The 27,231-nt window shown below is 41.7% G+C and overlaps 1 protein-coding gene and 2 pseudogenes across 2 annotated transcripts in view; 2 read left to right on the plus strand and 1 right to left on the minus strand.

The window, feature by feature from the left end:
- The window catches only part of IGF1R (insulin like growth factor 1 receptor), a 246,890-nt gene that overhangs the window by 40,733 nt on the left and 178,926 nt on the right, over window positions 1-27,231 (minus strand). For both annotated transcript variants that reach the window (XM_061595818.1, XM_061595817.1), the window contains exons 5-10: window positions 23,206-23,350; window positions 12,708-12,922; window positions 10,532-10,658; window positions 5,129-5,367; window positions 1,579-1,746; window positions 475-679 (exon numbers count right to left, since the gene is read on the minus strand). In XM_061595818.1, the coding sequence (XP_061451802.1) occupies window positions 475-679; window positions 1,579-1,746; window positions 5,129-5,367; window positions 10,532-10,658; window positions 12,708-12,922; window positions 23,206-23,350 (1,099 nt within the window). The remainder of the gene's footprint in view (window positions 1-474; window positions 680-1,578; window positions 1,747-5,128; window positions 5,368-10,531; window positions 10,659-12,707; window positions 12,923-23,205; window positions 23,351-27,231) is intronic.
- LOC133370090 (5S ribosomal RNA) lies at window positions 5,523-5,641 on the plus strand (annotated as a pseudogene).
- LOC133370137 (5S ribosomal RNA) lies at window positions 25,866-25,984 on the plus strand (annotated as a pseudogene).

Raw genomic sequence — 27,231 nt, forward strand, 5'->3', positions numbered from 1 at the left:
ACTGCTAAGGTTCTCCAGCATTGAAAAGAAAAATGCACCAATTATGAACACAAGCTGAGCAACGAGGAGGAAAATAAGCAGAGGCAGTCAAGACTCACACTAGCAAATCGTTCCCACTTATGCCCCTTCCCCCTCCAAAAACCCTGCAGTCTACAGAGTGACATGATTGCTAATAACTTGCTACTGCTTCCCTTAGGGTCAAGATGCTTACTGCGTTTGGTTACTTTCCGCCGATAAATTACTTGAAAGAAAAACCTCCCTCCAAACCAACACAGTTTCAAGACGGGATGAAATAAGAAATCTATACTGTAATGAGCACAAGGATTCAGCGGTAGGATCAGTGAAAGGCAGAGGCAGACAGACCGAAGGGTTCGAGACAGAATTCCTGAGCAGCATCAGGTACGAGGCTGCTAGTTTAACATTTAAAAAGGAAATTAACCCCACCGTGTGCTAGAAATGGGCAAAATGCCTCACCTGGGCAAAAAGATGGCATTATGCAGAAAATTCTCAAAGACTTTCCGGTACTCTGCCTCCTCTTTCTCTGCCTGCTTCTCTGCCTCCGTCTTTGGGCAGGCACAACAAGGCCCCCGTTCTCCCCCAGAGCCCTCAGGCTTGGTAGGCTCAGTCGCTTCCTCGGTATCAATGGTGCCATCGGCGTATCTCCGAATAGGGACTTTATCTTTAAGGGGGGGGGGGAATAAAACAAGAGGTGTGAGGAATCAGAAATTGCAGATGAACCGACAAAGAAATGGCCCCGACAATGGCCAGTTTAAAGAAGCTCTGAATCTAGGAAATGCAAAGTTCTGCAGCTTCTCTACACCCCCCGCTTCACAAAATGGAGCATGTTGTGGAAGGATTTTAAGGGAGGAGGAGATAGGACAACAGCTGCACATAGAGTGTGGACAGGCAGAACCCCCCACTTGATTTTTTTTAATTTTAGTCATTAATTTTAATTTTTAAAATTTTAATTTAATTAACATCTGGCTCAAAAGCAACTCACCTAACCCTAGCTCCAAGTAAGGTTGATTAACTGTCCTGACGGTCATGACTGTTTAAAGGGGCATGTTATTGCTTTAAATGATCAGTGTAGATGGGGCCTTAGGCATGACCTTCACATACAGCAGAATGAGATGGCCTGGCCCATTCTTAACATGATGGCACATGGCCCCCTCCAGACACCTGTTTCTCAAACATTCATCCAGATTTCCTTGCACAAAAGCTGACGTGGAGGTCCAGTCTTTATCAAGCATTCGTTCTGATTTGTTTGCAGTGTGGTTATACGGAAAAGAGCATTCATCCTGCCTTCATCTTGATTTCCTTGCAGGGAGTTTCTATGTCCTCCCATTAGACATTCATTCATTTTCAGTGCAGTTCCTCACTGCTTTTCAAATGGCAAAAAGTCCATTTTAGGACAACTCCCATCAGCCCCAGCAAGCACAGCCGATGGCCAGCCACGGATGATGGGAATTGTGGCCCAGCAACCTCGGGAAGACCGAAGGCTCCCCCCCCCCCACTCCTGTGCTAAGAGGTGATGGAGCGCAGCAAAGATACGTTGGTGTGTTTCGACCCCGGTCTTACCTTTGGAGCAATAGTTGTGCCTGTCCAGGTAACTGTCTTGGGGCTGCCGTTGCCATCGCACAAGATAGTAGGACAGGTTGCCATTGGGGAAAGTGGGAGGGTTCCATTTCACAATCAGCTGAAAGGAGGAGTTGGAAGCCGAGATGACATCCAGAGGAACGGAGGGTACTAGGTGAGGAAACGTAAATGAACAATCCGCATTCCTCCTAACACTTTACAATCTGCTGAAGCCAGAACAAATCAAATGATATTGTATGTACAGGAAAGGAAGCCGCTGGTTACGTTCTCCATGGAGGACCTCCTCGCTCATTCATCGTAGGTATAAATGCAGCACTCGCTAAAGCTGAAAACATACAGCGCCCCCTAAAATTGGGATTCCCAACATGGGACCTGTGGGCATCAGGGACACACAGTCCTTGATGACAGCTGATGCCTCCTGCCCTCATTTTAAAACTTTGTTAAAAATGAAAGGGTTTTGAGTTTTTGTTTCTTAGTAGGGGACTGCCTGCTTGGGGTGTGTACGTGCGTCCTGCTTTTCAATCAGTTTTATTTTGGGGTGTGGGTATGTGTGTGCTTCTCTGCTCTGGGAGGAAGGTTCTAAGCATTGCCAGTTTTCCTCTGTGAAACGGGTATTTTGTAGTGCTTACAGCAGTTATAGATTTCCAAATGTGTCTCTGGGCCCAAAAATGTTGGCAAAGGCTGCTCTAAAACAGCACAGGAATATGTGTCTAGAAATGAGCCTGAAACTCATTAAAGGCCATGTCTTCCACAGGAACTCGTGCTTCTTCAGGAGCATAGCCGATATTACTTGAGGAGAAGATCAGTAATGGAAGAGAAGCTTCTCTGAAAGATAGTTTGCCCATCACAACTGCGCCTCATCCACACATACAGCCCACAAAGGAGCCCTGACTATGTTCTCAGATGCACTCTTGATTCACACAAGGGGCAACTGTGAGGCCCTAAAGAGCTAGTCAGCACTTTGCATGAACAAATGCACCTTAGAAGACTTCTCAGAACACTACCCACAATCCCTTGAAGGGTACCTTGAAGGAGGAAAGTTCCAAAAGCTATGGCATCAAGGCATAACCAGCTAAGCAGATTAGCTCAGGAAATGGTCTAGGACAAGAGTAGAGAACCTTTGGCCTTCAAGATGTTGCTGAACTACAACTCCCATCAGCCCTAGCAAGCATGGCCAATGGCCAGGGATGATGAGACTGGAGGGCTAAAGGTTCCCTACACCTAGTCTAGGAGTACCAAACACTATAGAAATGAGTGAAACGCCATACTTGAATGGGAGACTACTGGGAGCTCCATGTAAACACCCTTGTCTTTCCAAGGAAGAAGAGGACTCAACTGTAATAACAGATATTTTGAAGCTTTCTCCCCCTCAAAAAAATTTCCCCATGGACCGCTTGAATATTACTGAGGGTCCTGTTGGACTGAGGGTCCTGTTGGACCAACTAAAGATTTTTCTGCCTGTTGTAGCATTTGCAATTCCACAGAATTCAAACTGTTCTTATTGATTTTTAAGTTTTCTACTGCTTCTTCAATAGAAAATACAATTAAAAATCAATATGAATAGTTAATGTGATGGATGTGTCATCTCCAGTCTTCTACCACAAATCCAGACATTCCATACACCACCTGAATGAAGCTTGTACACCACTAGTGGTCCGTGGACCACAATTTGAACCCACTGCTTTAGAACAAATAGTTTGTGCTATCTTAATCATGGTGAGGAATGGGCATACTCTGTCCTTAATATAAGATTCTAAGCTTGTATAACCAAGTTCAGAACTCCAGTTATGCAAATATCCATAATATATTAAGCTCCAGCTGGTCCTTCAGAAAGGACTGCACAGAGCTCCAAACTATCACACACCCTATTTAAGGAAAAATTAGACTTTGTTTTTAATCCCCCAAACTGCAGAAGGACAGCAGACATACAAACAGCTCTGTCTGCAGCAGAACCAAAATCAATCCACTATCCTTGGCTCAATGCAGACAGATAAACATCCATACCTGCCCCCCCCCAATGAATTAGATACAATTTCCGCTCTCAGTTGGAGAGACTCCATTCGAAACAATTAAATACGTTGGTCTATGTTTGATTAATTGAACAACTATCACCTCTCAACACAGCCCTGTTAAGTTCCGGAAGGGCTGGGTTGGAGTGGCATTGTACAGTGAAAGCCATCAGCAGGCTTGCGGGATCCACCCGACACACTGACAAGCAAAGCAGACCTACATACGAAACATTAGAAGGATGTACAAAAGGTTGTGCAGCCACTGAAATTTATTGGAGACCTACATGGTGTGAATGAGATGGGTCCTTGCTTTGGCTCTTTTTGTACTAAAACGTTTCCAAGCTCAGGGTAGTTGGCCCCACTAAATTTAGCCCTTTCCCATCACTTTGCCTATACAATCTCAATTATTTGAATGGGACCTGCATTGCTACCGAATCCTCTCCCATCAAGAATTCAGGGAGCATGGTACATAGGAAGGGCCAAAGCTGAGGGGCAGAACACCTGCATTGCATGCAGAAGCCCCAGGTTCAATCTCCGGCATCTCCAGGTAGGGATGGGGACGTCCCCTGCCTAAAACCTGGAGTGCTGCTGCCACCAGTCAGTGCTGACAAGGCTGAGCTGGATGGGCCAATGGTTTGACTCAGTATAAGGCAACTTCCTATGCACCTAAGAATTCAAAAAGTATTAAGGCATTAGGAATCTAAGGAGCATGTTCATATATCACTGACTGACTATAGCACCAAGTCATGAATCAGCCATCACAGATCACACATCAACATAGGTTCAACAGAGGGACAGCACCAAGGGATGAACATGTATGTAAGAACTGGCCAAACTTTTCCTCGATTCTGCTTGTGCCTTCCAAGCGCCCCAAGAATTTATCGTATTTAGGAAGAGCCCCAACTTTGAAAGCATTCATATTTCATGTTAGTAAATCATATTCAAACACTAGATTATGAAATTTGACGCTGTGCATTTTTGCTCATTTATTTGCATCTCAGCTTCATTTTCAGATCTAAAAACCCTGATCCTGTGAATTAAATAAAGCTTGGATGAGACATTGCAAAAACCAGCAAACCATATCTTCTGGCCATCTGCTGGGAAACCGGTGCAACACTCCCTGTTCCAATATCTATTGCTGAGTTACAGAATAACAGCCTGACACTACTATGCACATTTACTGAGAAGAAAAATCCCACCAGGATGTTCTACGACGATATGAGAGTTGTGTGTCTTAGTATCTGTGCTTTGTAGCCAAAGCCTAATTAAGCCAAAACACCTAAGATTTATTGCTAGTTTGTATTACACCGAATCAGTTTTCCAAGCATACAATCCTCTTTGCCAAAGCAATACCATCTAGCTAAGGCACAAAACCATTCATCTTCACCAGGCACAGGCATTGTACCCAGCCAAGAATAAACCCACTGAAATTAAATAGATGTAAGTTAGTCAACTCCATTACCTTCAAAGGGTCTATTCTAAATATGGCGAATGTTGGATATAACCCTACTATTGTTGTTTACCTGCAGCTTTAGTTCGTATGTAGACTATCTCGCTCTTTGCTCCATGAGCGTGGTAATTCTCCATCATGGTAAGCATGACAGCCTTGACATAAATGGCGTATTGAGTCCATGGTTTAAGTGCCTGCAGTAAAATCCCCGGGTTGTCCTCTTTATTGTTAGGAAGGTCTACATCTACTAGATTCCAGCTGTTGGAGCGGCAGGCATCTTGTCCATCATATTCTGTCACGTTCTTGAAAGGTCTGAAAACAGGCGACCAAAGAGGGCTGTGAATTTTACTTCTAACAAAAGTCGCTCTTAATTTTTTATTTTAAAAGGCGGACGCTTAATGCCAACTCTTCCCCCAATGAAACTCATAAAAACAAAATTTCTGATTTTTTTATAGAAGGGTATAAAACACCCCGGCCATACTACCCTGAACACGCCCAATCTCGTCTGATCTCAGAAGCTAAGCAAGGTCTGGCCTGGTTAGTACTTGGATGGGAGACCGTCTGGGAATACCGGGTGCCGTAGGCCTAGAGGAAGGCAATGGTAAACCACCTCTGAATACCTCTTACCATGAAAACCCTATGAATATATAAAAAAAAAGATTCATAGGGTCGCCATAAGTCATAATCGACTTGAAGGCATATAACAACAACCACATAAAACACCCCAGAGAATCCCAGCACTATTGGGTTTTATGTCTTAAGTTCTAATATAGATTCAGAGGTAGAGATACTGAGATAAAGGCAGAGAGAGAGAGATAAACAGATATATACCTTTACCTTTGCTGCCCCAGGCTCCTTCTAGGAAGAAGGGCGGGACATGAATTTAATAAACAAATAAATAATATACAGATGCAAGACCAAGCCTCTCCAAGTTACTGAAATGACAAGGGATTTCCAAAATGAACAAGCTGTCCTGGTTTTTGCTTCCTACTATACGAAGCTTTTTTTTAAAAAAAGAGCACAAGCAAACAGCTTGCTATTCAGCCCCTCCCTGGCTAAAGCAGAACCAAAGGGGGAAAAGGAGGGGGGGAAGGGTGCCTTTTTGACAAAAAGATGTATGCTTGCAGCTGGCAATATGGGAAGTGGCTGGTTAATCCAAAATCAATGTGGAATTCAGCTATCTCTTAATGCTGCCTTTTTTTGGGGGGGGGCGGCTGTAGTGATCCCTTATGATTGCCAGAGGACCACAATGCTAAAACAACAGTGAACAGCCACAACCGGCAGAATTCCTGTCCCGCAGCAGAACTGCCAGGGTGTATAGACTCAGGGATGGCAGACTTCAGACTTATCAGATCTTTGTTTTCTTTTTTAGCTAGAACCCCAAGATCCACCAAACATAGCTAGGTGGAAAAGACAAACAGGGAACATCTGAGCACATCCTGAGCCTGGGAATTAGCACCAGAATCCTGAGCTCACAGTCCTTTCGCTTCCCAGTTAGCCTTCATTTTGGCGGCCTAATTCAGAATGGAAAAAGTCGTCTTGACGCTGCTACGGTTAAACTGTGAGTTGGAAAGCCTTGCCGATCTACTGCAAATCATATAGAGATTTACCAGTGGGGGGTGGAGAAGGGCCGTAGCTCAGTGGTAGAGCCTCTACTTTCAGTAGTGGCTGGTGCCAATTGGTACTGGTAGGGCGGAAGGCAGGGAGGCCAGCGATAGGTGGAGCCAAAGCCAACGGCAGGCGAATCTAGAATCGATGACGAGCAGACCCAACCAATCCTAGGCCACATTCATACCAGACATTCATTCCACTATTATTCCACTTTCAACAGTCATGGCTTCCCCCAAAGAATCATGGGAAGTGTAGTTTGTGAAGGGTGCTGAGAGTTGTTAGGAGACCCCTATTCTCTTCACAGAGCTACAATTTGCCATAGTGGTTTAACAATAATTTCCTCTTTCCAGAAAATTCATGAGAGTTGTAGCTCGGTGAGGGGAACAGGAGTCTTCTAACAGCTTTCAGCACCCTTCACAAATGACACTTCCCAGGATTCTTTGAGGGAAGCCATGACGGTTTGGCTGAATAACAGTGGAATATATGTATGGTGTGAATGTGGCCCTAGTGTTGCCCCCACCTTCCTCCCTGCTGAATTCGACAAGAGCAAATCCTGAGACTGCGGAGGATGAAGGTGACAGGCAGCACCACCTCCGGTCTAGATGCAAGTAAGACGTCAGGCAGATGGAGGCTGGCTGAGGGTGGACTGAAGTTGCTGGGGCAGTGCCCCATTTGCCCTCATGGACCAGCCACACTGTCTGCCTTGCATGCAGAAGGCCCCAGGCTCAGACCCCAGCTTCTCCAGGTAGGGTTGGGAAATCCAGCCCCCCAATCTGAAGCCCTGGACAAGCCGCTGCCAGTCAGTGTCGACCGTATTGAGCTAGAGAGACCAGTGGTCTGACTCGGTGTAAGGCTGCTTCCTCTATACCTTCTACCAACCCTTGCTTTCCATCTAGCAACCCAACACCCCTGTTAAGCTCCCTGGCTCACGGTCCGCAGCCCCTGTTACTTCCTTTCTGTCAAAAGGTGCACAGCGCCCCTGTAGAGGATTTGCTCCTGGCTCTTGCCACCCTTCAACCCCCTTGGCCTTCCCATCATCTCCTCAAGCGCCTATCAACTTTGCTGCACCTTCACAAAGAGCTCAGCCTTGTGGCCTGTGTTCCAGCATGGTCTCCCCTGAGCCTCTCCTCACCCTGTCGTGCAACAGTTGGCTTAGCTTTGCAGCCCATTTGGCTCTTCGCTGCTTTGCGAAGAAGCTTTTTATAGATGCCTGAAAGGTAACAGTGAGGGGGGCTGCCAAATCTCTGCTGGAAGAGTGTTCCATAGCACAGGGTGGGCAATCCTAAATGCCCGCCTTCTCGCTGAGGAAGTCGGGCCTCTGTTTCATGGGGGACTTCTCCTCCTCGCTTCATAAGAGGCACTGTTCAGAAACAGCAAGGCCATAAGCGGGCTTGATATGAAAGAGACAAACAAACGGTTCCTTGAAACCAGCCTTTCCCAACAAGATGCCCTGTAGATATTTTGGACTACAGCTCCCATCATCCTCAGCCAGCACAGTACAAAACATCCAGAGAGCACCAGGTTGGTGAGGTTTGCCCTACCCATCTCACCATGACCCCACAGATTCAGGCTCCCTGTATTATTAGTGAAAATATATATACAATCATTAATTATGTTTAAAGAGTACTTAAGAAGAGGGACACATCAATCTATAGAGGAACATCACAGAAGATCTTTAATGTCAAAAAGTTTGTTTAGTCAACAGAGATGCATTATTGGAACATCTGGTTCATTACTTTCTTCTCCTGGCTGAAACACAAACTACTGTTTTATGCACAACTTTAAAAAGTTTTGGAAGCAACAATGGTAAAAACATTATGTTATACCGAAGGGCCGTACATAGAAGAATTAAAAGTAAGAGGCTCTGCCTGCGGAATCACAGGTTAGCTGCACAAGGGGGTAGGGAGGCATTGGCTGCATTCGGCTATAAAGCTATGGTTTATCTTTAAGGGAACAAGCCTATGCAAGCCTTGTGCTCTCACACTTCCTTGTCTGGCACAACTATGAAGAAACCAGAAGATTTCACTTTCATTTTTTACTAACTACATTTTAGCATTATGGCCGAACCAGGACAAACTGCAGTTAGTCCAAATACTATGGTTTACTGAAGTAAGCCAACTTCAAACCATGGTTTATGGAATTGGCGTGTTTCAGTAAGCAACAGTTAAGATTAACCACAGTTAATCTCATCTCACTCAGCCTACCTGTTATAGGAGATGGAACATGCATGTTGGAGAAAGGACAGGATTAATATGCAACATTCACTAATAAACAAAAAAAACCCTTGCAATTTAAGAACCAACAGATCTTTCTATCAAACTTGTCCCCCAGGTTTTTTTTGCCTATTAGTGAATTTCTCTGCTTTTTACTCTGGGAGGTAAGAAATGGGATCCTGTGCAAATTTGCTAAGAATGAATTGATCATTTGCATGCTTATTGAGTTCAGTGGAATTTACTCCTGTGCAATCATGCTTAGGATGGGTGAAACCAACCACAGGGGGAGGAGGAGAAGGGGGAAGGAGGACTGGACTGGGCAGGGGAAAGGAGAGGGAAGGAGGAAGAGAGGGGAGATGGGAAGGAGAAGATTGGAAGAGAAGGGAGGAGGGGCAGAAGGGAGAAGGAAGGGAGAGGAGATTGGAGGGAGGAGGAGGGCAGGTTAGATCATTTGCGTGCTTATTGAGTTCAATGGGATTTACTCCTGTGCAATCATGCTTAAGATAGGTGAAACTGACCTGGGGGAGGCGCAGAGAGAGGGAAAGCCCCTTTTCCTTTCCAAAAGGAAAACATTGTGAACAGTATCATTCTTTTTCGGGATTTCTCCCACCACAGCAGACACATGTAGTCTCCTACCCAAATATAAACCAAAGTTGCCCCAGACCACATCTACACCAGACATTTATTCCACTTTAAACAGTCATGGCTTCCCCCAAAGAATCCTGGGAAGTGTAGTTTGTGAAAGGTGTTGAGAATTGTTAGGAGACGCCCTATTCCCCTCACAAAGCTACAATCACCAGAAGAGGGGCTGACTGTTAAACCACTCTGGCCATTGGAGCTCCATCGGAATAAGAGTCTCTCAGCACCCTTCACAAAGTCCACTTCCCAGGATACTTTGAGGAAGCCATGACTGTTTAAAGTGGAATAAATGTCTGGCATGGGTGTGGCCTCGATTAGTCAAGCCAAACAGTTGTTAGTCTAGCTTTTAGAATACTGTGTTCTTACTGAGCATGCTTGCAAGATCATAGACTCCAATGTTAAATTTCTTAAATTAATTAAAAATTAGCCATGCATTTTTTTTAAAGTATTGAACTGCAGAAGATGGTCAGAATATAGGGCAAGGTCAGTAATAGGATTACAGGTACTCTGTGAACATGGCTGATTTTTAATTAATTTCAACAAATTATGAGACCACTGACCAACAGGGGTCTTGATTTTTTTTCTCTTGTTTTACACTTTGCAGTCTTTTTTGTCTCTGAGTTTTGTATATCACCATGAAAACTTAAGACAGTTGTTAAGCAAGCGTTTCTGAGTTCAGGATTATACGTTTTGTAAGATTTTGTTTTGAAATAAGTTTATGGGAAGCTGCAGAATGGCATGGGGGCATTTTCAGTTTAATATTGTGGAATGCGAAAAATCCATGCTGACCATAATAAATCCAATCCAAAAAATCCATGCTTCCTATAGTTTAAAGGCATTTATTCTTTGTTCTCAAACTGATGGTTTCTAGTAGGAGCTAGATGGAGACCCAGGTCCCCTTTCTACTTGATTGTGGCATCTTTAATATAATCTGCCACCCTTTCCCCCTCCACCCACTCAAAACATGTCCCCCCCCATGGCATGAATAGACATCTGGACATGTCCATACTTACGCTTCTTTGTAATAAACAGTGAAGCTAATCAGATCCCTGTAATCTTTAGGGCGATACTGTTCCCAGGTTAGCTTGATCCGATTCTTCATGGTAGTGTTGGAAACAAATTTCAGAATGTGGCTTTCACCTGCCAACACAGAACAGCAAGTGAGCGGAGGTGCCACAGATACATAAGGGCAATACAAACCTAGAAAGTTGTTTCATTCTAGCTCCATGTTTGTTCTGCTTTTAGAACTGCTGGCCACAGCTGGCATGAGCCACACTTAACACTCCGCTTACACGCTCAGGAATATTGTGGATCACCCTTATTTTCGGGCAGACAGAGGCGTTTCCCACTGGTAAAAGTGGCTAGTGATGAGGGGGGTTAGGGTCTTTTGTCTTCTCCTGCGCAGTGAGACTTGGGAGGGCACTTAAGCTGCGGCAGGTAAAGCATTCCTGTTTCATGTCGGCATATATGCCCTTTCCCCAGCTGTGCCTACGTGGGGTATCAGGCATGTGTGAATCAGCCCTATAAGGTAAAGAGGGGAAACCTCAGTCCTGGGGGCAAAATGCGCCCCCCCCAAGCCTCTTTATCTGGTCCTCTCCTTAGGCCACACCCCTCCCCAGCTTTGCTTTCTGCCCTCCCTCCTGGAGTGTTTCTACCCAGCTGCAATGTGTCTGTGAACTCTCAGCCTGCTTGCTTGGATAGGGAAGTGTGTGTGAGGAAGTGTGTAGAAACAAGGCTGCTGGACAAAGGTAAAAGCCACATTTGTTTACCTGCCCATTACGGCCTCCAGCCCCGCCCAGCATTGGCATGTCCCCCACCCACAGAGGTTGCCTAGAATGGAATGTGGCCTTCAGTATGGGGAAAAAAAAGGTTTTCCATCCCTGTTTGAAGGTCTGCCAGCAGCTAAATCTACACAACCCATTTAACACAAAAGCTATTCAGCCAAGTCACGTCAAGCAAACATGGCTTCCACCTCAAGTGAACAGGCCTCTTATTTCCTCGTATTCAAAAGCCAACCAATTCAAAAAAAAAAAAGGGGGGGGGAGGTTGTTTGTCTGTCAAGAACCTTAATTCTTGGATAGGAGAATCCAGCATGCAGAATGTTAAACAAAGAAGGGGGCTTCTGCTGCTGCTTCCTCTTCTTCAAGCATGCAATTCCAAGAGTATGTATCCTGGAACACATAATGCCCGCAATTCAAAGCCCGTTTAGCTTATCTGAGGCGCCTCTGGCTTTTGTTTCGCAGGGGAGGCAAGCAAGTCAGAAAGAGTGTGTGTGTGTGTTTTAAGACACAAGTGAAGCCTGGCATGAGATTTGACGGTGGCAGCAGCAGCAGCAACAGCCCAGGCACCTGCAAATCCTCTAGGACTTGCAGGTCTGTCAGGCTGCTCAAAGGAAGCACAGGCCTGTCTGTGCATGAGGACTAGCAACAGGGGTAGGGCCGCAGCTCACTGGAAGCGCATCTGCTTTATATGCAGGTCTCAGGTTCAATCTCCAGGTAGAGCTGGGAGAGACTCCTGCCTACAACCCTGGAAAGCCATGGCCACTCAGTGTAGACAGTACTGAGCTGGATGCGGCTCCCCTTTTGCTGAACGCTCTCCTCCGTGAAGTCTGCCGGGCTCCTTCGCTGAAATGTTTTTCTGCTGGCAAGTAAAAACATATGTCGTTCCCCCCCCCGCCAGGCTTTTGAAGGAAGATGCTGCTGCTGTTCACTGCTTGTGTGCTGCCAAAGTTTCTTCCTGCTGCTGCTATGCGGGTTGGTTTGTATATTTTTTAATGAACTGCATGTGGTTTTTGTGTAAATGTGTTTATATTATATTTTTATTTGGTCTTATGGGCTGTATCCATGGATGGATGAGTTGTAATGTTTCGCAACAGGGGAACATAGCACAGCAGTTGTGCTGGCAGAAATGTGATGTGCAACACATTGTACAATGAATTATGTAACAAACCAGCAACCTGCTTATGCATTATGCGTGACAACTTTCCGCTCGGACAAAATTTTTCACCAGCAGAATAAGTACACCTCTAAGTCACTTTAACCTAGTGCTACCCTGGATATATGTTTTCAAATACGTTGCAAGTTGCTTGGAGACCTCTTTGTGTAACAAGCAACTAACAAATGTAATTAATTATAATAGTAACAGGAGTAACAACAGCAGCAGCAGAAATAATAATACTTTTTTACATACAGGAGGCTCTCTCTCCATTGTTCCTCGGATTTATATCGCCTTTACTTTGCCGGTCTTTGGTTCCAGTAACCTCCTCCATTTGGTAGATCTCAGAAACGCAGAGTCTGGGATTAAAAGCGAAGTACATCTTGCCTTCCTTGATGGTCAGGTTATGATGACTCCAGTCCCACAGTTGCTGCAGGTTTTGGTTGTCCAGAACATAAAATGAGTAATTCCTTAAAAAAAGAAAAAAGGAATAAAAATGTTTTGCAAGCAAAACCAGTCTATGCCAAAACTGTACACATATAATGCAAATGCACATTACAACGGAGAGCTTACAAGGCTGACAATCCCGACAAGCAAACAAAAAAGGATTTCATTCTTTGCTCCCATGGAGAATCCCCTCCAAAAATAACTTATGCTTGCAGAGAGCGACTTCCCTCTCCCAACAAAAGCGACAACAGCAGATTAACAGGCATAATACAGCTTTGTGGGTGCTGTGCATTGTAGGCTTCTAATGGAATAGTGCACCAATATGCACTGAGTCTTTAGGAACAAAGGTAACTGCCCTACACAGAGCATTGGTCCATCTAGCCTAGTATTGTCGACACTGGCTGGTAGCAGCTCACCAAGATTTCAAACAGGGAGCTTTTCCCAGTCCTACTTGCAGATGTCAGGGATTGTACCTGGGACTTTCAGCATCCAAAGGATGTGCTTTTGTTTGTGTCTGCTGAAAGACCCACAACCAAAAGGCACAACAGTGGCAAGAAAGGTCACTAGTTTGATCCATAAAGAGCATTTTTGCTGTAGTCATAAAAAACAGGACACTTACCCCTGGTAAGAATTGTCTTCCAGAAATCAAGGAGAAAAGCTGGTTTCCTCTCTCTTTCTTTTTGCCTCAAAGGACTAATGAAGGAATGTGGGAGTGAATAAACCCTTGTGGACTACAAACTTTTGAGGAATTGCTTACAAGGGTTATTTTTCACTTTTTTAAAAACAAAAACAAAAATGTAGCAATAGAATGAAAATGTTACCATCCAACATTACTACTTATATTGCAAGGAACAGAAATGACCAAATCTTCAGAAACTATGCATGAGTTTCTCTTGAGAAACGAGTGTTCTGTGGAATTCAAATTGTTAAAATACAATATATAAGAAATAAGAGCCAAAAAATGCAGTTAAAAATCATACAGCATCTAGCACAGCCCATTACAACTGCTACAATGGGCAGAAAAATCTTTAGGAGGTCCACCAAGACCCTCAGCAATTTTCAAGGGGTCTGTGGGGGAAAGCATTTGGGGACTTCTGCCCTACATCAAAGGTGGGCAGAAGATAGATTGGGGCCTATTAGTAGATCTCTGGGTGATTTGTGGTAGATCTGTAAGCAATTCTGATTCCTTTAAAAAAAAAAACTGGCTCTCCAGCTCAGTGGTACAGCATCTGCTTTGCATGCAGAAGGCCCCTGGAGATCGCCAGCATCTCCAGGGACAGCTGAAGCTATCCCAATCTCAAAGCCTAAAGAGTTGCTACCAGTCAGTGTAGACACTACTGAACTAGATGGACCAATGGTCTGACTTGTTACAAAACACCCTCCTATGATTATTTAACAAAATGCATATACTGCTTGGTTGTAACTTCTAAGCAGTTTACAAGAAACATTAAAAGACAATTAAGACAGCAGTAAACTAAACAGGATAGCCTGCCTAAACAGAAATGTTTTAAGCAGGCACGGAAAAGACGACAGCAAAGGCGCCTGCCCAATGTCAATAGGCAGGGAGTTATTCAAGGCAGAAGAGAAGATCCCAGAATTTGCCATGAGAAACAAGAAGACGATGAAAAAAACACCTTGTTGGTGCCCTCAACTTGGACACGCAGGGCAATGTTTTTGGATGAAGGAGACGGTGGGAGTTTTTCAAGGGTAGAATCGAGAACTACCCGTTGCAACTTATTCTACCACATCGTGGAATTTTAAGAATTTTAAGCTGACTGAAGCACAGCCTGAGAGAAAAGGGAGGTTTGCAAAGAAACCCTCATGCTGTAACATAATCCTTTCAGGCCTGATAAATCAGAAATCAGACACATGCAGTCCCTTTCCCATGACCTCGCTACCACCTTGTTCACAAACTGTTTTCCCAAATTCATGTTTATTAACTGCTGTCACAGCTTAAATCCAAAAGTAATTGTTAATGTCGGGGGTGGTGGCCGGGGGGGGGGTCGGAAGAAGAGGCGAGAGAACACACACAGCAATTTCCCAGACAAACTCCACTGCCAGAAAAGCAACTCCAACCTGCACGGTTTGGACAAGATTGCTCCTTCCTCTCCTACTGATAAATCTTGGTGCGCGCATAAGATACAAAGGAGGAAATTGCCCTGTGATTTGAGACCACAAGGAGTGGCGTCAGGACACATAAATGAGTGTCCCAAGCAGCATACGTGCCTATGAATAAAGTATTCCAAAGTCCCCTACCTCATATGAATGGCCGCTATTCAAGGCAGTTAAGAGGCCGTAATTACATACGTGCCCAGAAAAAGGTGCCACATGCTGTAGCACAGAGGTGGGGAAGCTCTAGCCCACAAGCCAAACTCTGCCTTTCCAAGGCTCAAAGGGCAGCATGGGGATTTTTGAAAGCCTTTTGTTAACATCCTTGCGCTGCTCCTTGCGCCCCTGAAAACCAGAGGTTTAAAAGAGCAGCTTGGGGATGTTTACAAAGGGCTGCACTCTGAAGCCCTGACAACTGGGGCTTCAAAGCACGGCATGACCTGACACCACTATGACGTCAAGTGATTGACAAAGTGGGCGGCCCCTCCCACCTGTCAAATTTGGCCTGGCAGGATTTGGGGACATTAAGATCTGGCCTGCTTGTGGGAAAAGGTTCCCCACCCATGCTGTAGTAGTTACAGGATTCAGGTGCCTGAGAACTTTTTTTTTTTTAAAGTAAAAAGGCCTCATAGTTGTAGACATGTGCTTGGGAACGCCAGGTGAGGTTTCAGAAGCTGGGGTGGGGAGGCATAATAATATTGGTTGTGGGGTTTCCACTGACACATGAAAGGCCCTTCTTGTTAGCAATTCCCTACTTCTGGAATGCCCTCCCTGATGAGATGTGTTAGTACTCCTCATTTTTAACGTCTAGGCAGAATTTCACAACACTCCTGTTCACCCAGGCCATAGATAGGTGAAAGACATCGTTCCTGGCGAATTTGAAATTATTTTGCTGTGATGATATCTGATCGCTCGTTTGTTTCTAACTGAATTATATTTACTCTTTTGCCGTTTGCCACCCTGCCCTCCTTTGGGAGGAAGGGCAGGATAAATTCCTACAATAAATAAATAATTATCTCTAACAGTTGACAACAGAGCATTTGTACCCTGCAAATCTCCTTGGGCTTATATGGGAAGGGACCAAAGGTCAATGACACAGCACACTCTTTGCGCACGGAAGTCCCGGATTCAATCTCAGACATCTGATGTGAGTTCGAATCCAGCAACACTTGGAGGGCCAGGGCTTTCCCAGTCCTGCAGCACAGCTACAAGGGACTCCCTTCTACTCTAATAACTGGCCATGTGAACCTAGCAAGGTGCTTTCCCTTTGGATTCAGCTGTCTTACGTTTTACATTTCATTGCACATACAAGTACTCCTAGAAGCAGGATGGGAAAACCTGTGGGCCTCCAGATGTTGCTGGACTACAACTCCCATCTTCCCTGACCACTGGCCATGCTGGCTTGGGCTGATGGGAGCTGGGGGAACCGTCACATCTGTAGGGCCAACGGTTTTCCATCCTGATTTCTTTTTTTTTTAATAATAATTTTTTATTATTCAAATTTTTATAAAACAAATACAAATACAACAAAAACAATACAACAACAAAAAGAAAAAGAAAAACTTGACTTCCGATTTGTTACAGATCAGCTATAAGTATATAATATATATCAAACCTGTCTCCTAAAACATACGAAATTCACTTTTTTCCAAAGTCTATCTTAATTAATCGTCAAATCCCATTATCATCATTTCATTTTTTTCTTTCAACAAAAAGTCCAAAAGAGGCTTCCATTCCTTAAGAAATGTATCTGTCGTTTTTTCTCTAATAAGACATGTCAATTTGTCCATCTCAACTAAGTCCATTAATTTCAATAGCCATTCTTCCATTGTTGGTATCGATTCCATTTTCCACTTTTGTGCATATAGTAATCTTGCTGCCGTGATCATATATAATATTATTCTTCCATATTTCTTTTCCTTTTGTTTATCCATAAAACCCAATAAAAAAAATTCTGGTTTTGACTGAATATTTATCTTTAAAAATTTTTGCATCATCCTACCTATCTGTGCCCAAAATAATTTTGCCTGTTTACACAACCACCACATATGATAAAAAGATCCTTCTTGTTGTTTACATTTCCAACATACATTAGAAACATTACTATACATTTTTGACAACTTTTCTGGAGTCATATACCAACGATACATCATTTTATAAAAATTTTCTTTAAGATTATAGCATAATGTAAATTTCAAACCTTTTTTCCACATATTTTCCCATTGATCCATTTGTATATTATAACCAAAATTTTTTGCCCACTTAACCATACACTCTTTTACTTGTTCTTCTTCCATGTCCATTTTTAATAAAATTTATACATTTTTGCAATTATACATTCATCATTTGTACACAAACCTATTTCAAAATCAGATTTATTTCAAACCCATACATTTTCTTGTCCATTTTAAATCTTTCTAACAATTGTAAATAGGCAAACCATTGTGAACTATATCCTTCCTTTATTAGTTGTTCTCTCTCTTTCATTATATATTCACCATGCACATTTTCTAATAGTTCTTGGTAAGTTAACCATTTCTCTTTTCCAGCCATTTCTCTTCTATAAAATGCTTCTTGACTTGAAACACATAGTGGTATTTTTGAAAAAAACCTTGTTTTGTATTTATTCCATATATTCAACGTCTTATAAAATGATTATTAAAATCCACATTAACTTTTACTTTATCATACCATAGATATCCATGCCATCCCCACTTCAGGTTGTGACCCTCCAAATCCAATAATCTTTTATTCCTCAATAGAATCCATTCCTTTATCCAGACTAAGCAACAAGCAGCAAAATAAAGTCTCAAATTTGGTAATCCCAGCCCTCCTCTTTCTTTGGCATCTTGTAATAATTTAAATTTAACTCTTGGTTTTTTCCCCTGCCAAACAAATTTAGAAATATCTTTTTGCCATTGTTTGAAAGGTAGATCAGAGGATATGACAGGTATTGTTTGAAATAGAAACATCATTCTCGGCAATACATTCATTTTTATTACAGATATTCTACCCATTAATGACAACTGTAATTTATCCCATTTTAACAAATCTTTCTTAATCTCTGTCCATAGTTTTTCATAATTATTATGAAACAACTTTGAATTTTTATTTGTCATAATGATACCTAAATATTTCACCTTTTCTTCTATTTTAAAATCTATCTTCTCCATTAACTCTTTTTGATCTCTTAAAGATAAATTTTTCACCAACATCTTCGTTTTTTGATTATTGATCTTAAATCCTGCTAATGGTCCAAATTCTTCTAGTTTATCCATCAATACTTTGATTCCTTCCAAGGGATTTTCTAATACAATTATCAAGTCATCAGCAAATGCTCTCAATTTATATTCCTCTTTTTTTATCTTTATTCCCGAAATCCTTTTGTCTTGCCTTATGTCTCTAAGCAGCACTTCTAAAACCAGAATAAATAGAACAATGGACATCCCTGTCTTGTACCCTTTTGTATTTCACATGAGTCTGTTAAATCCCCATTGACAATTATCTGTGCCTTCTGTGATGTATAAATCGATCTGATCCATTTTATAAAATTAACTCCAAAGTCCATTTGCTCTAGAACCTTAAACATAAATTTCCAATTCAAATTATCAAATGCTTTCTCAGCATCCAAGAAAATCAAAGCAGCTTGTATGTCATTTCGTTGTTCTAGATATTCCAACACATTCAAAACATTCCTGACGTTATCACATAATTGTCTTTTCATTCTTTCAGCCAAAATCATTGTAAAAATTTTATAGTCATTATTCAATAAAGATATTGGCCGATAATTTTTTGTTTTGGTTAAATCCTGCTCCTCTTTAGGTATTAATGTTATATTGGCATTTTTCCAACTATCCAGTATCTTCCCCTCTTGTAAAATAGAATTCATTGTATACTGTAAAGGTAGTAAAAGTTCCTCCTCCAAGCATTTGTAATACATTGCTGATAGTCCATCCGGTCCTGGCGCCTTTCCTAATTTAATTTTACTTATAGCCTCAGATATTTCTCTTGACGTAATAGGACCATTAATAGCTTGTCTCTGAAGATCTGTAATTTTAGGCAAATTCTGTTTGGATATATACTCTTCTATTTTTTCTGAGGGAATTTCCTGACACTTGTACAAAGTTGAATAATATTGATGGAAAACCCTTTGGATTTTTAAATTGTCTGTCAACATCTCATCTCCTTCTTGTATCTTTAAAATAAGATTTTTTTGTCGTTCTTTTCTTAATTTATATGCTAGCAATTTCCCCGGTTTATTTGCAAATTCAAAAGTCCTTTGTTTAGCAAAATTTAATTTCCTTTCAATTTCTCTAACTGTCAACATTGACACTTGTTTCTGTAACATTTTAATTTGATTTACAGTAGAAGCTTTAGTTGGATTCTCTTTCAATTCTTCCTCTTTTTGTTTTATTTCTTCCAAGATCAATTGCATTTTCTGTTGTTTCTTCTTTTTTAATTCAGAATTACATTTAATAAAATATCCCCTCATAAATGCTTTACTTGTATCCCAAACAATATTTTCATCTGTTCCTTTATGTAAATTATGTTCAAAAAACTCTTTTAATTTCTTCTTACATTCCTGCACTATTTTATCATTCTGTAATAAAGATTCATTTAGCCTCCATCTAAATCCAAGTTTTTTTTTTTTTAAAGTCAGTATCACTGGATTATGATCCGAAAAGGTTTTTGGTAACACATCCATCTTGGAAATATCTTTCACTGAATTTTTAGACATCCAAATCATATCAATCCTCGAAAATGTTTTACGTCTTTCTGAAAAGTAAGTAAATTCCTTTGCATTGTCATTTATATATCTCCAAGCATCCACCAATTCTAAATTTTCCATCAATTCGAAACAGATCTTCGTCAATTTGCCCTGTGTCTCTTTAATATTTTTCTCAGAAAGTCTATCCATTTTTGGTGAAATTACCCCATTCCAATCACCCATGACACACCAATGATCATATGCAAACTCTGATAATTTTTCCATAAGTCCAGTATAAAACCTTGTTTTATCTTCATTAGGAGCATAAATGCCCACTATCAAAATTTTTGTACCCTGAATGGTAATTTCAACTCCCACAAATCTGCCACTATCATCCAATAATATCAATTTAGGAGACAATTGTGAATTAATATAAAGAACCACACCATTTTTTTTAATCCTGCCGAAATAAATTCTTCACCCAAATTTTTACAAATTAAATATTTAGTATCTTTCTTCTTAATATGAGTTTCTTGTAAACAAATTATATCCAATTTTATTTTTTTCAAATAATGAAATACTTTCTTTCTCTTCTGCGACGAATTAGCTCCATTTATATTCCAAGTTAGATATTTGTAATCCATTTTCAAGCATGTATTTTAGAAAAGTCTGTGCCTGTTGCTCCCTTTGATCCATCATCATCCTTTTCTTCCTCTACCTGTTTCTGTTGACTTTGTTTCCCAGGAATTATGTCCATATCTTTGAGTTTATCTTCTTCCATGTCTTTTGAAGCTTTTCTCAAGAAATCCCTTGCTTTTTGAACAGTATTTAATCGATACTTCTGTTGTCTAAATGTAAAAATCACTCCCTCTGGAACATCCCATCTAAATTGAATTTTACATTGTTTAAGTTTTTCTGTGAAGAAAGCGTAATCTTTTCTCTTACGTAGAAGCCTAACAGGAATTTCCTTCATCACCTGTATTTCTTTACCGTCAATTTTGAAGACATTGTTAAAATGATGTTGCAAAACCATATCTGTGGTCCTCTTTTTTAAAAAATAAACAAGCACATCTCTTGGGATTTTTTTATTGTTGCATATCTGGAATTAATTCTATAAACTTTGTCTATTTCAAATTCCATCCGATCTTCATTCCTGTCGAAGGATTTTGCCAAAACATTAACAATTTTCTCTCTGATATCTTCACCTGTTTCCTCAGGAATTGCACGGAATCTCAAGCAATGTTCTTTATCTCTAAGTTCCATAACAGCAATATAGTCCAAATTTTTTTCCAATTCCATATTTGTAATATCTATTCTATTCTCTAAGGTTTGCACCTTATCTTTAACATTTTTTACATCCTGTGTTAATTGCCCAATGTTATTTTTAATCTGTTTTAATATGATCTTGTAAATCTTTAAAATCCTTTTTCATATTGCAAAATTCATCTTTAAGTTGTTGTCTGTCCTGTTTCATCTCTTGTTTCAACTCTTGTTTAAAATCACTAAATCCCTCCATAATTTTCTGGAACATGTCCATCCCTTCCTGTGTATCAATTGAAACTCTTCGCTCCAAAACTTTGGCTGCTTTCCTAGTTGTCATTCTTGAAGAAAAAAAACCCTTTTCTATTATTAGCCAATGTAGAGGCAAACAATTTCTTTTCTCCCAGCAACAAAAAAGTTAATATTCCAGGCCTGTTTAACCAACACAGTTCTTATCTCCAGCACATTCAGGAATGTACAACAAATCCAGTTCTCAGCATCCAGCAGTTAGTAAGATACACGAACAGCAGATTCGTTCAAAAAAAAAATTTAATCCAAAAAAATATATATATATATATATATTCTCAGATATAGTTCCTTCAAATAATCAAATCATCTTATCTAATAAGTTGCCTCTTATCTGTTTAATCTTTGTACTTCCAGCTTTAAGCCAGCTTTTTGTCATAAAAAATAAAGCAGGTTCTTTGAATTGCTCCCTTCTTCCTTAGCTTTGTATAATACGAAAAAAGTGTGACTCACCCAAGTTTCTGAGTTGCCGATTCGTAAACAAGTCTCTTTTACGATAGTAATTTAAGTTAGTTGATAAGATTTAGACAGAAGGAGGCTAGCTCGTTAAAAACGTTTTTAAAAGAGAAAGAAAAAAAAATCTCGCTTACTTTCACCACAGCCTGTTGGAAATCCAGACTCTGTCTTCCGCTGCTAGAAATGCCTTTTTATCTCAGGGGGATTCCTGATCAAATCTAGCAATCTACAGCTCGACGGAGTTCCGTGGATAATCTCTTCGGTTCCCCTTTTATCTTGGAGAACATTTACGCCAGTCAAAAATTCCTCTTGACTGGCTTTTAACTGAAATAAGCTTCCTCTGAGATAGAGCTCACTCAGAGACGACCACCAGCCAGCACTCCTTCCGGGAAGGGTCGGTTTTCCATCCTGATTTCACGTGTTTCAGTAAGGAAGAGAGGACACGCTGGAGTACTAATGTGTTATTCGCGCTCTCAGTAGAACTGTTCTCTCATTTCTAACAAAAAAAAAATTGTTTTGTTTTGCTTCATTGACACTGTTAACATTTCTCTTTTCACCGTTTCAGTCTGGAGCCTGGAAGACCTTTACATTTACTTTTCTTTTTCCTGGTAACAATACATGAGTACTGTTAACTTCATCCGGGAAGACAAGAAGACCAAAATGTCCCTTTGTGGCTTTGCAGATATTGCTGGACTCCAACCGCCATCTTCCCTGACCATTGGCCATGCTGGCTGGGGCTGACGGGATTCGCAGTCCAACAGCATCTGGGGACCCAAGAGACTACAACTCATCCCTAGCTCATATGCTGTTGGACTACAGTTCTCATCCCTGAGCACTACTCACGCTGGCTGGGGCTGAAGGGAGTTGGGAGTCTAGCAACACCTGGAGGTCCCAAGGCTAGCCCCACCAAGCTCTTTCCTCCCCTCTGTGTCCCTATTAGGGATGGGTGAGAACTTCTATTCCATTCACATTTCAAGCCAAATTCATCAAATTTGCAGTTTCTGAAACAATGAGGACCAAAACACAGCCATCCTTCAAAATTCACATTTATTCGAATTTTGCGATGCAGTTCGCCAACCAATGTTTACAAAAATGCACATATTAGGGAAAGTGCATAAAAATGAACATATGAGTGAAAATAACATTATATGACAAGCAGTGGTTTGCAAAAATGTGTACATCAGTCAAAACCGCTTACAAAAATGTGTTGATTAGAAGAAATTTGCGCTAAAATGCTGGAGAATTTTCATGAGGATTGAAAAAAACCTCAAAAATGAGAGAACCAACATTGGCAGATCTTTCCATCCCTAATCTCCATCAAACATTTTGCCTCTTTCGCAGGCACACAGCTACTGAGGGGGAAAAAATCTACAAAATTATATTTGCCAGAAAACATATCTTCAATGGCACTATATTCAGAACAGACAGTGGAAAGAAAGTATCATTACATGGTGATTAAATGCTTACCCCTCCAGCTGCTCCTCTCCGTTAATGTATCGCAGATTCTTCAAGAAAGATAGGGACACCAGCGCATGTGAATGGCGGATCTTCACATAGCCAGTCACTGTTTCTATCAAGCCCATAAAGTTCTCCAGTTCTGAGGCAATGTTGCCTGAAAGAAGAGTTGAAGGAGAATTATTAGCTTAAAAAGCTTTCCTGTGCACATGAGCACATGGCCCCAAGCTTAAACATTAATGGTTTCCTTTTCCGTTTAAAAGGAGACCCCTCATTCGGCAGCCCAACCTGTATGATTTACCTACAGACACAAGGCAGATGGAATGCAAAACAAGATATCCCTTAACAATTTTACACCATAACGTTTTGGCTGGTACAAACGGCCTTCCCGTCATTATGAATGTTCCCTGCTAATGCCAGCACCGAATTCTGAGCTTTCAACAGCCAACGTTTTGGCAAGAGTTTCTGATGCAGTTGTAAATTTAAGCATACGGGAAGCCACAGCTCTTGTTAGCCCCCATGACAGATGTAAACTTTACCATACTAATGCTGGCAGAAATGCATCCCATTCAGAAGAACGATGGCCCCATAACCTCAAGTTATGCAGATTGCGCTAGGCAAAATAAGCATAGCCTTCTCCTCTAAAATGCAAGGTTCGTAAGAACACCATCATTGCCTCCCTTGGTTAAACTCAAGAACCATCTAGTTTGGGGGGTTCCCAGACTTCATTCAGGTGAGCTTCATTCAGGTGGACTGTGGCGTGTCTGTGGATGTGTGGCTGAAGATGGGAAGTGGCCCATCCATCGTACTGAATATTCATATTGATTTTTAATTGTATTTTTACTACTTCTTTTATATCTTAGACTGTATTTTATTGTACTACAGCTTAAATTCTATGGAACCGCAAATGCTACAGCAGAAGAAAAATCATTAGGTGGTCCACCAAGACCCTCAGCAATTTTCAAGCGGCCCGTGGGGAAAACGCGATCTAGTTCATTGAGTTGGATGCCTCTGAAAGCTCAGTTTAAGTAGGATTAGACAAGTTCACGGAGGATAAGGCTATCAATGGCTACTAGTCACGATACCTATGATCTACCACTTGGAAGCAGAACGCCTCTGAATACCAGTCGCTGGGAGTCACAAATCTGTTGCATTCAGATCCCGCTTGTGGGTTTCCCAGAGACATCTGACTGCCCACTGTGAGAATAGGGATGCTGGCCTTGATGGGCCTTTGGCATGATCCAGCAGGGCTTTTCTCTTCTTTTTTCCCTCCCTCAAAAGCAGGACACAACGGTCAACATCCTTCACCTGTTTGCTCAGAGTCTTGTTATCCAAAGTTATGTTAGTCTTGAACATGAAGGCTCGACTCAGTTATCATGGTCTTAATGAATTTATCTAATACTCATTTAATGGTTAACCTAAGCTTACAGCCACCATTACACTTTGTTCTAGTGGATTCCTTATATGAGTTACATATCATGAGAAGTAGGTCCAGGACTGTCAAATCGACTTAGCTTCATTGAGTGATTTAGAATACTCCACTGAACACTTTCTCAATCCTTCAGATAAGGCATCAACACACCTGTGTGAGGAAGGCTTCACCTAGACTTCAGAGAGGGCACTTTTGGGGTTGCAATCAAGCTAGTGCTGTGAGCATCCCAATCTCTAAGCAGTGAGAGATTTCGGGGGTGCCAGCATATATCCCAGTTTTGGCTGCCTTGGAATCAAGTTCACTGGAGACTGATCTCTTTGTGATATGGTTTCATGCACACATGTATACAGGCAGAGAATAAGATGGCTCACAGAATTAATGTTCCAACAGATCTTGCTCTCTCACTAGATTTCTATCAAGTGCATCACACACGGCCATAGCCTTAGATTCTGCACAGAGAGGCAAGCCATGTCCCTATGCCTTCCCAGCTCCAGATCCAAATCACACTGGGCCAGGTTTTTTGTTCTCTTACGTTCACCAATGATATCAACCCTAGCTGGGCTGGGATGGACTGCCTTCTGGAAGCACCTCCAGCAAGTAATTTCTGCAACTAGTTGCCTGTACTCTTTAGTCATGCAAAGAGATACTTAACAGACTTGGGCTGGAGCCACTAATTCAACAAAGAGGCTGGATTGACCACTTTAGCACTGTCTCTTTCTGTGCAATCCCATCTTACAGATATAAAACCACAGGCTTGGATGCAAAGATGACATCCAACCTAACCCCTCCCTAACCATTAGGGAATTTCACTTGGGAATGTTTACAGCAGGAGACCGAACAGAGTACAGATTCTCTGCAGTGCTCTAAGAAAACTGCTTATCACTTCCTTGAAAAGGAATTTTTAAATTGTTTTATATTGTTTTGAATTTTAAAATTGTGTTTTAAATTGTTTTAAAATATATTTTTAAATTGTGTATTTGTTTTAATGTTTTTGATTGCTGTAAACCGCCCAGAGAGCTTCGGCTATGGGGCAGTATACAAGTGCAATAAATAAATAAATTAAATTAATAAACTGAAAAGGTTTACATTTCCCACAAGCCTTGCTATAGTACGACGTGGAGGGAAATGTATTTATTTCTAGGGCTGTCAGATGATTCAAGCCAAAAGGAATGTTACCTCTTCCCCCATGTCACCGCCTCCCCCCCAAAAAACTTATCATAACTTTTAACTGTCTCTCTGGCACTACAGCCATACTACCCTGAACACGCCCGATCTCGTCTGATCTTGGAAGCTAAGCAGGATCAGGCCTGGTTAGTACTTGGATGGGAGACCACCTGGGAATACTGGGTGCTGTAGGCTTAGAGGAAGGCAATGGTGAACCACCTCGGAATACTTCTTACCATGAAAACCCTACGAATATACCCAAAAAAGATTCATAGGGTCACCATAAGTCGTAATCGACTTGAAGGCATATAACAACAATAACAAAACTCTCTTATCTTGGACATTTTGTTCTAACAGCTCCAATTAAAACAAATGATGAGCTAACTTAACAGATACCGGAAGGAACAATGCAAAACTTTACTTTGAAAGGTGTGAAAATGCGATCAGAGTAAAAGGACGCTGCAAGCAGAGGCAGCTGCAGTCCCTCTGGTTGGTAGGGTGGAAGGCAGGGAGGCTAGCTGCAGCTGGAGCCCTCCTGGACTGTTTGTAAGACAGACAGCAGTTAGGTGGGGGGTGGTTAAGGGCAGAATGAGGTTGATGGGGCAGCTCCTCCTAAATTCCCTTCCAGCCCACTACTTGCGTATTATTTCTTAGAATACTAGAATAAAGACAGACATAGTTACCTACGAGTGGGTAGGCCTGAAGCGTTGAGCTTGGCAAAGCATGCAAAAGCAGAGCAGATAGCAGCAAGATGGTAGTCCCCAAGAAAACTTTTTTTCTAAAACTTGGATCAGGAGGTTGGAATTATCCAATAACTGAACACGAATTCAAGTAATTGTGGGTGGTACCATGAACCACCATACACAGGCCATGAATTACCATAATCTGCCTGGGAGGGGGATAACATGAGTACCTGTGACCCTTGCATCAATAATTTTCCAAGCAGTGTCCTTTTGCATAGTGTCAGCTCAACAAACACTTTTATGGTTCTCTCTCTTCGATATCGCTTTGGCTATCCGACAGCTTCCTACCAACTCCTTATCAGAAACTCTCTCCGGCAGCAGAAAGTGCAATGTCCACAAAATTACAAGCAGCCTTCAGCCAGAAATGACACACATAGCACAAAATTGTGTGTGAAGTCCTCCACCTTAATTCATTATGGCTGCACTCTGGCTGCTCTTGTTCTGTGCATCCACTTCTAACCTGACTGCCATATGTGAATGGATAGGGTCTGATTAACACCCCCACTGGCAGCAAACATACGCGCAGGCAGGCTTCCTGCTCCTTGGTGAACTCAGTCTCTACAACTCAGCCCAACATACAAACTTTACAGTGTTCCTCCCGTGATTCTTCTTTGCTTATAACAAAGATGACATGCACGTTTCAAGAAAAGAAAAGGGGGCGAAAAGAGTAACACTTTTTAAAGATTGGCGTCAGCTGGA

Source organism: Rhineura floridana, chromosome 14, assembly GCF_030035675.1.
Source record: "Rhineura floridana isolate rRhiFlo1 chromosome 14, rRhiFlo1.hap2, whole genome shotgun sequence".
NCBI classification, from domain to species: domain Eukaryota; kingdom Metazoa; phylum Chordata; class Lepidosauria; order Squamata; family Rhineuridae; genus Rhineura; species Rhineura floridana.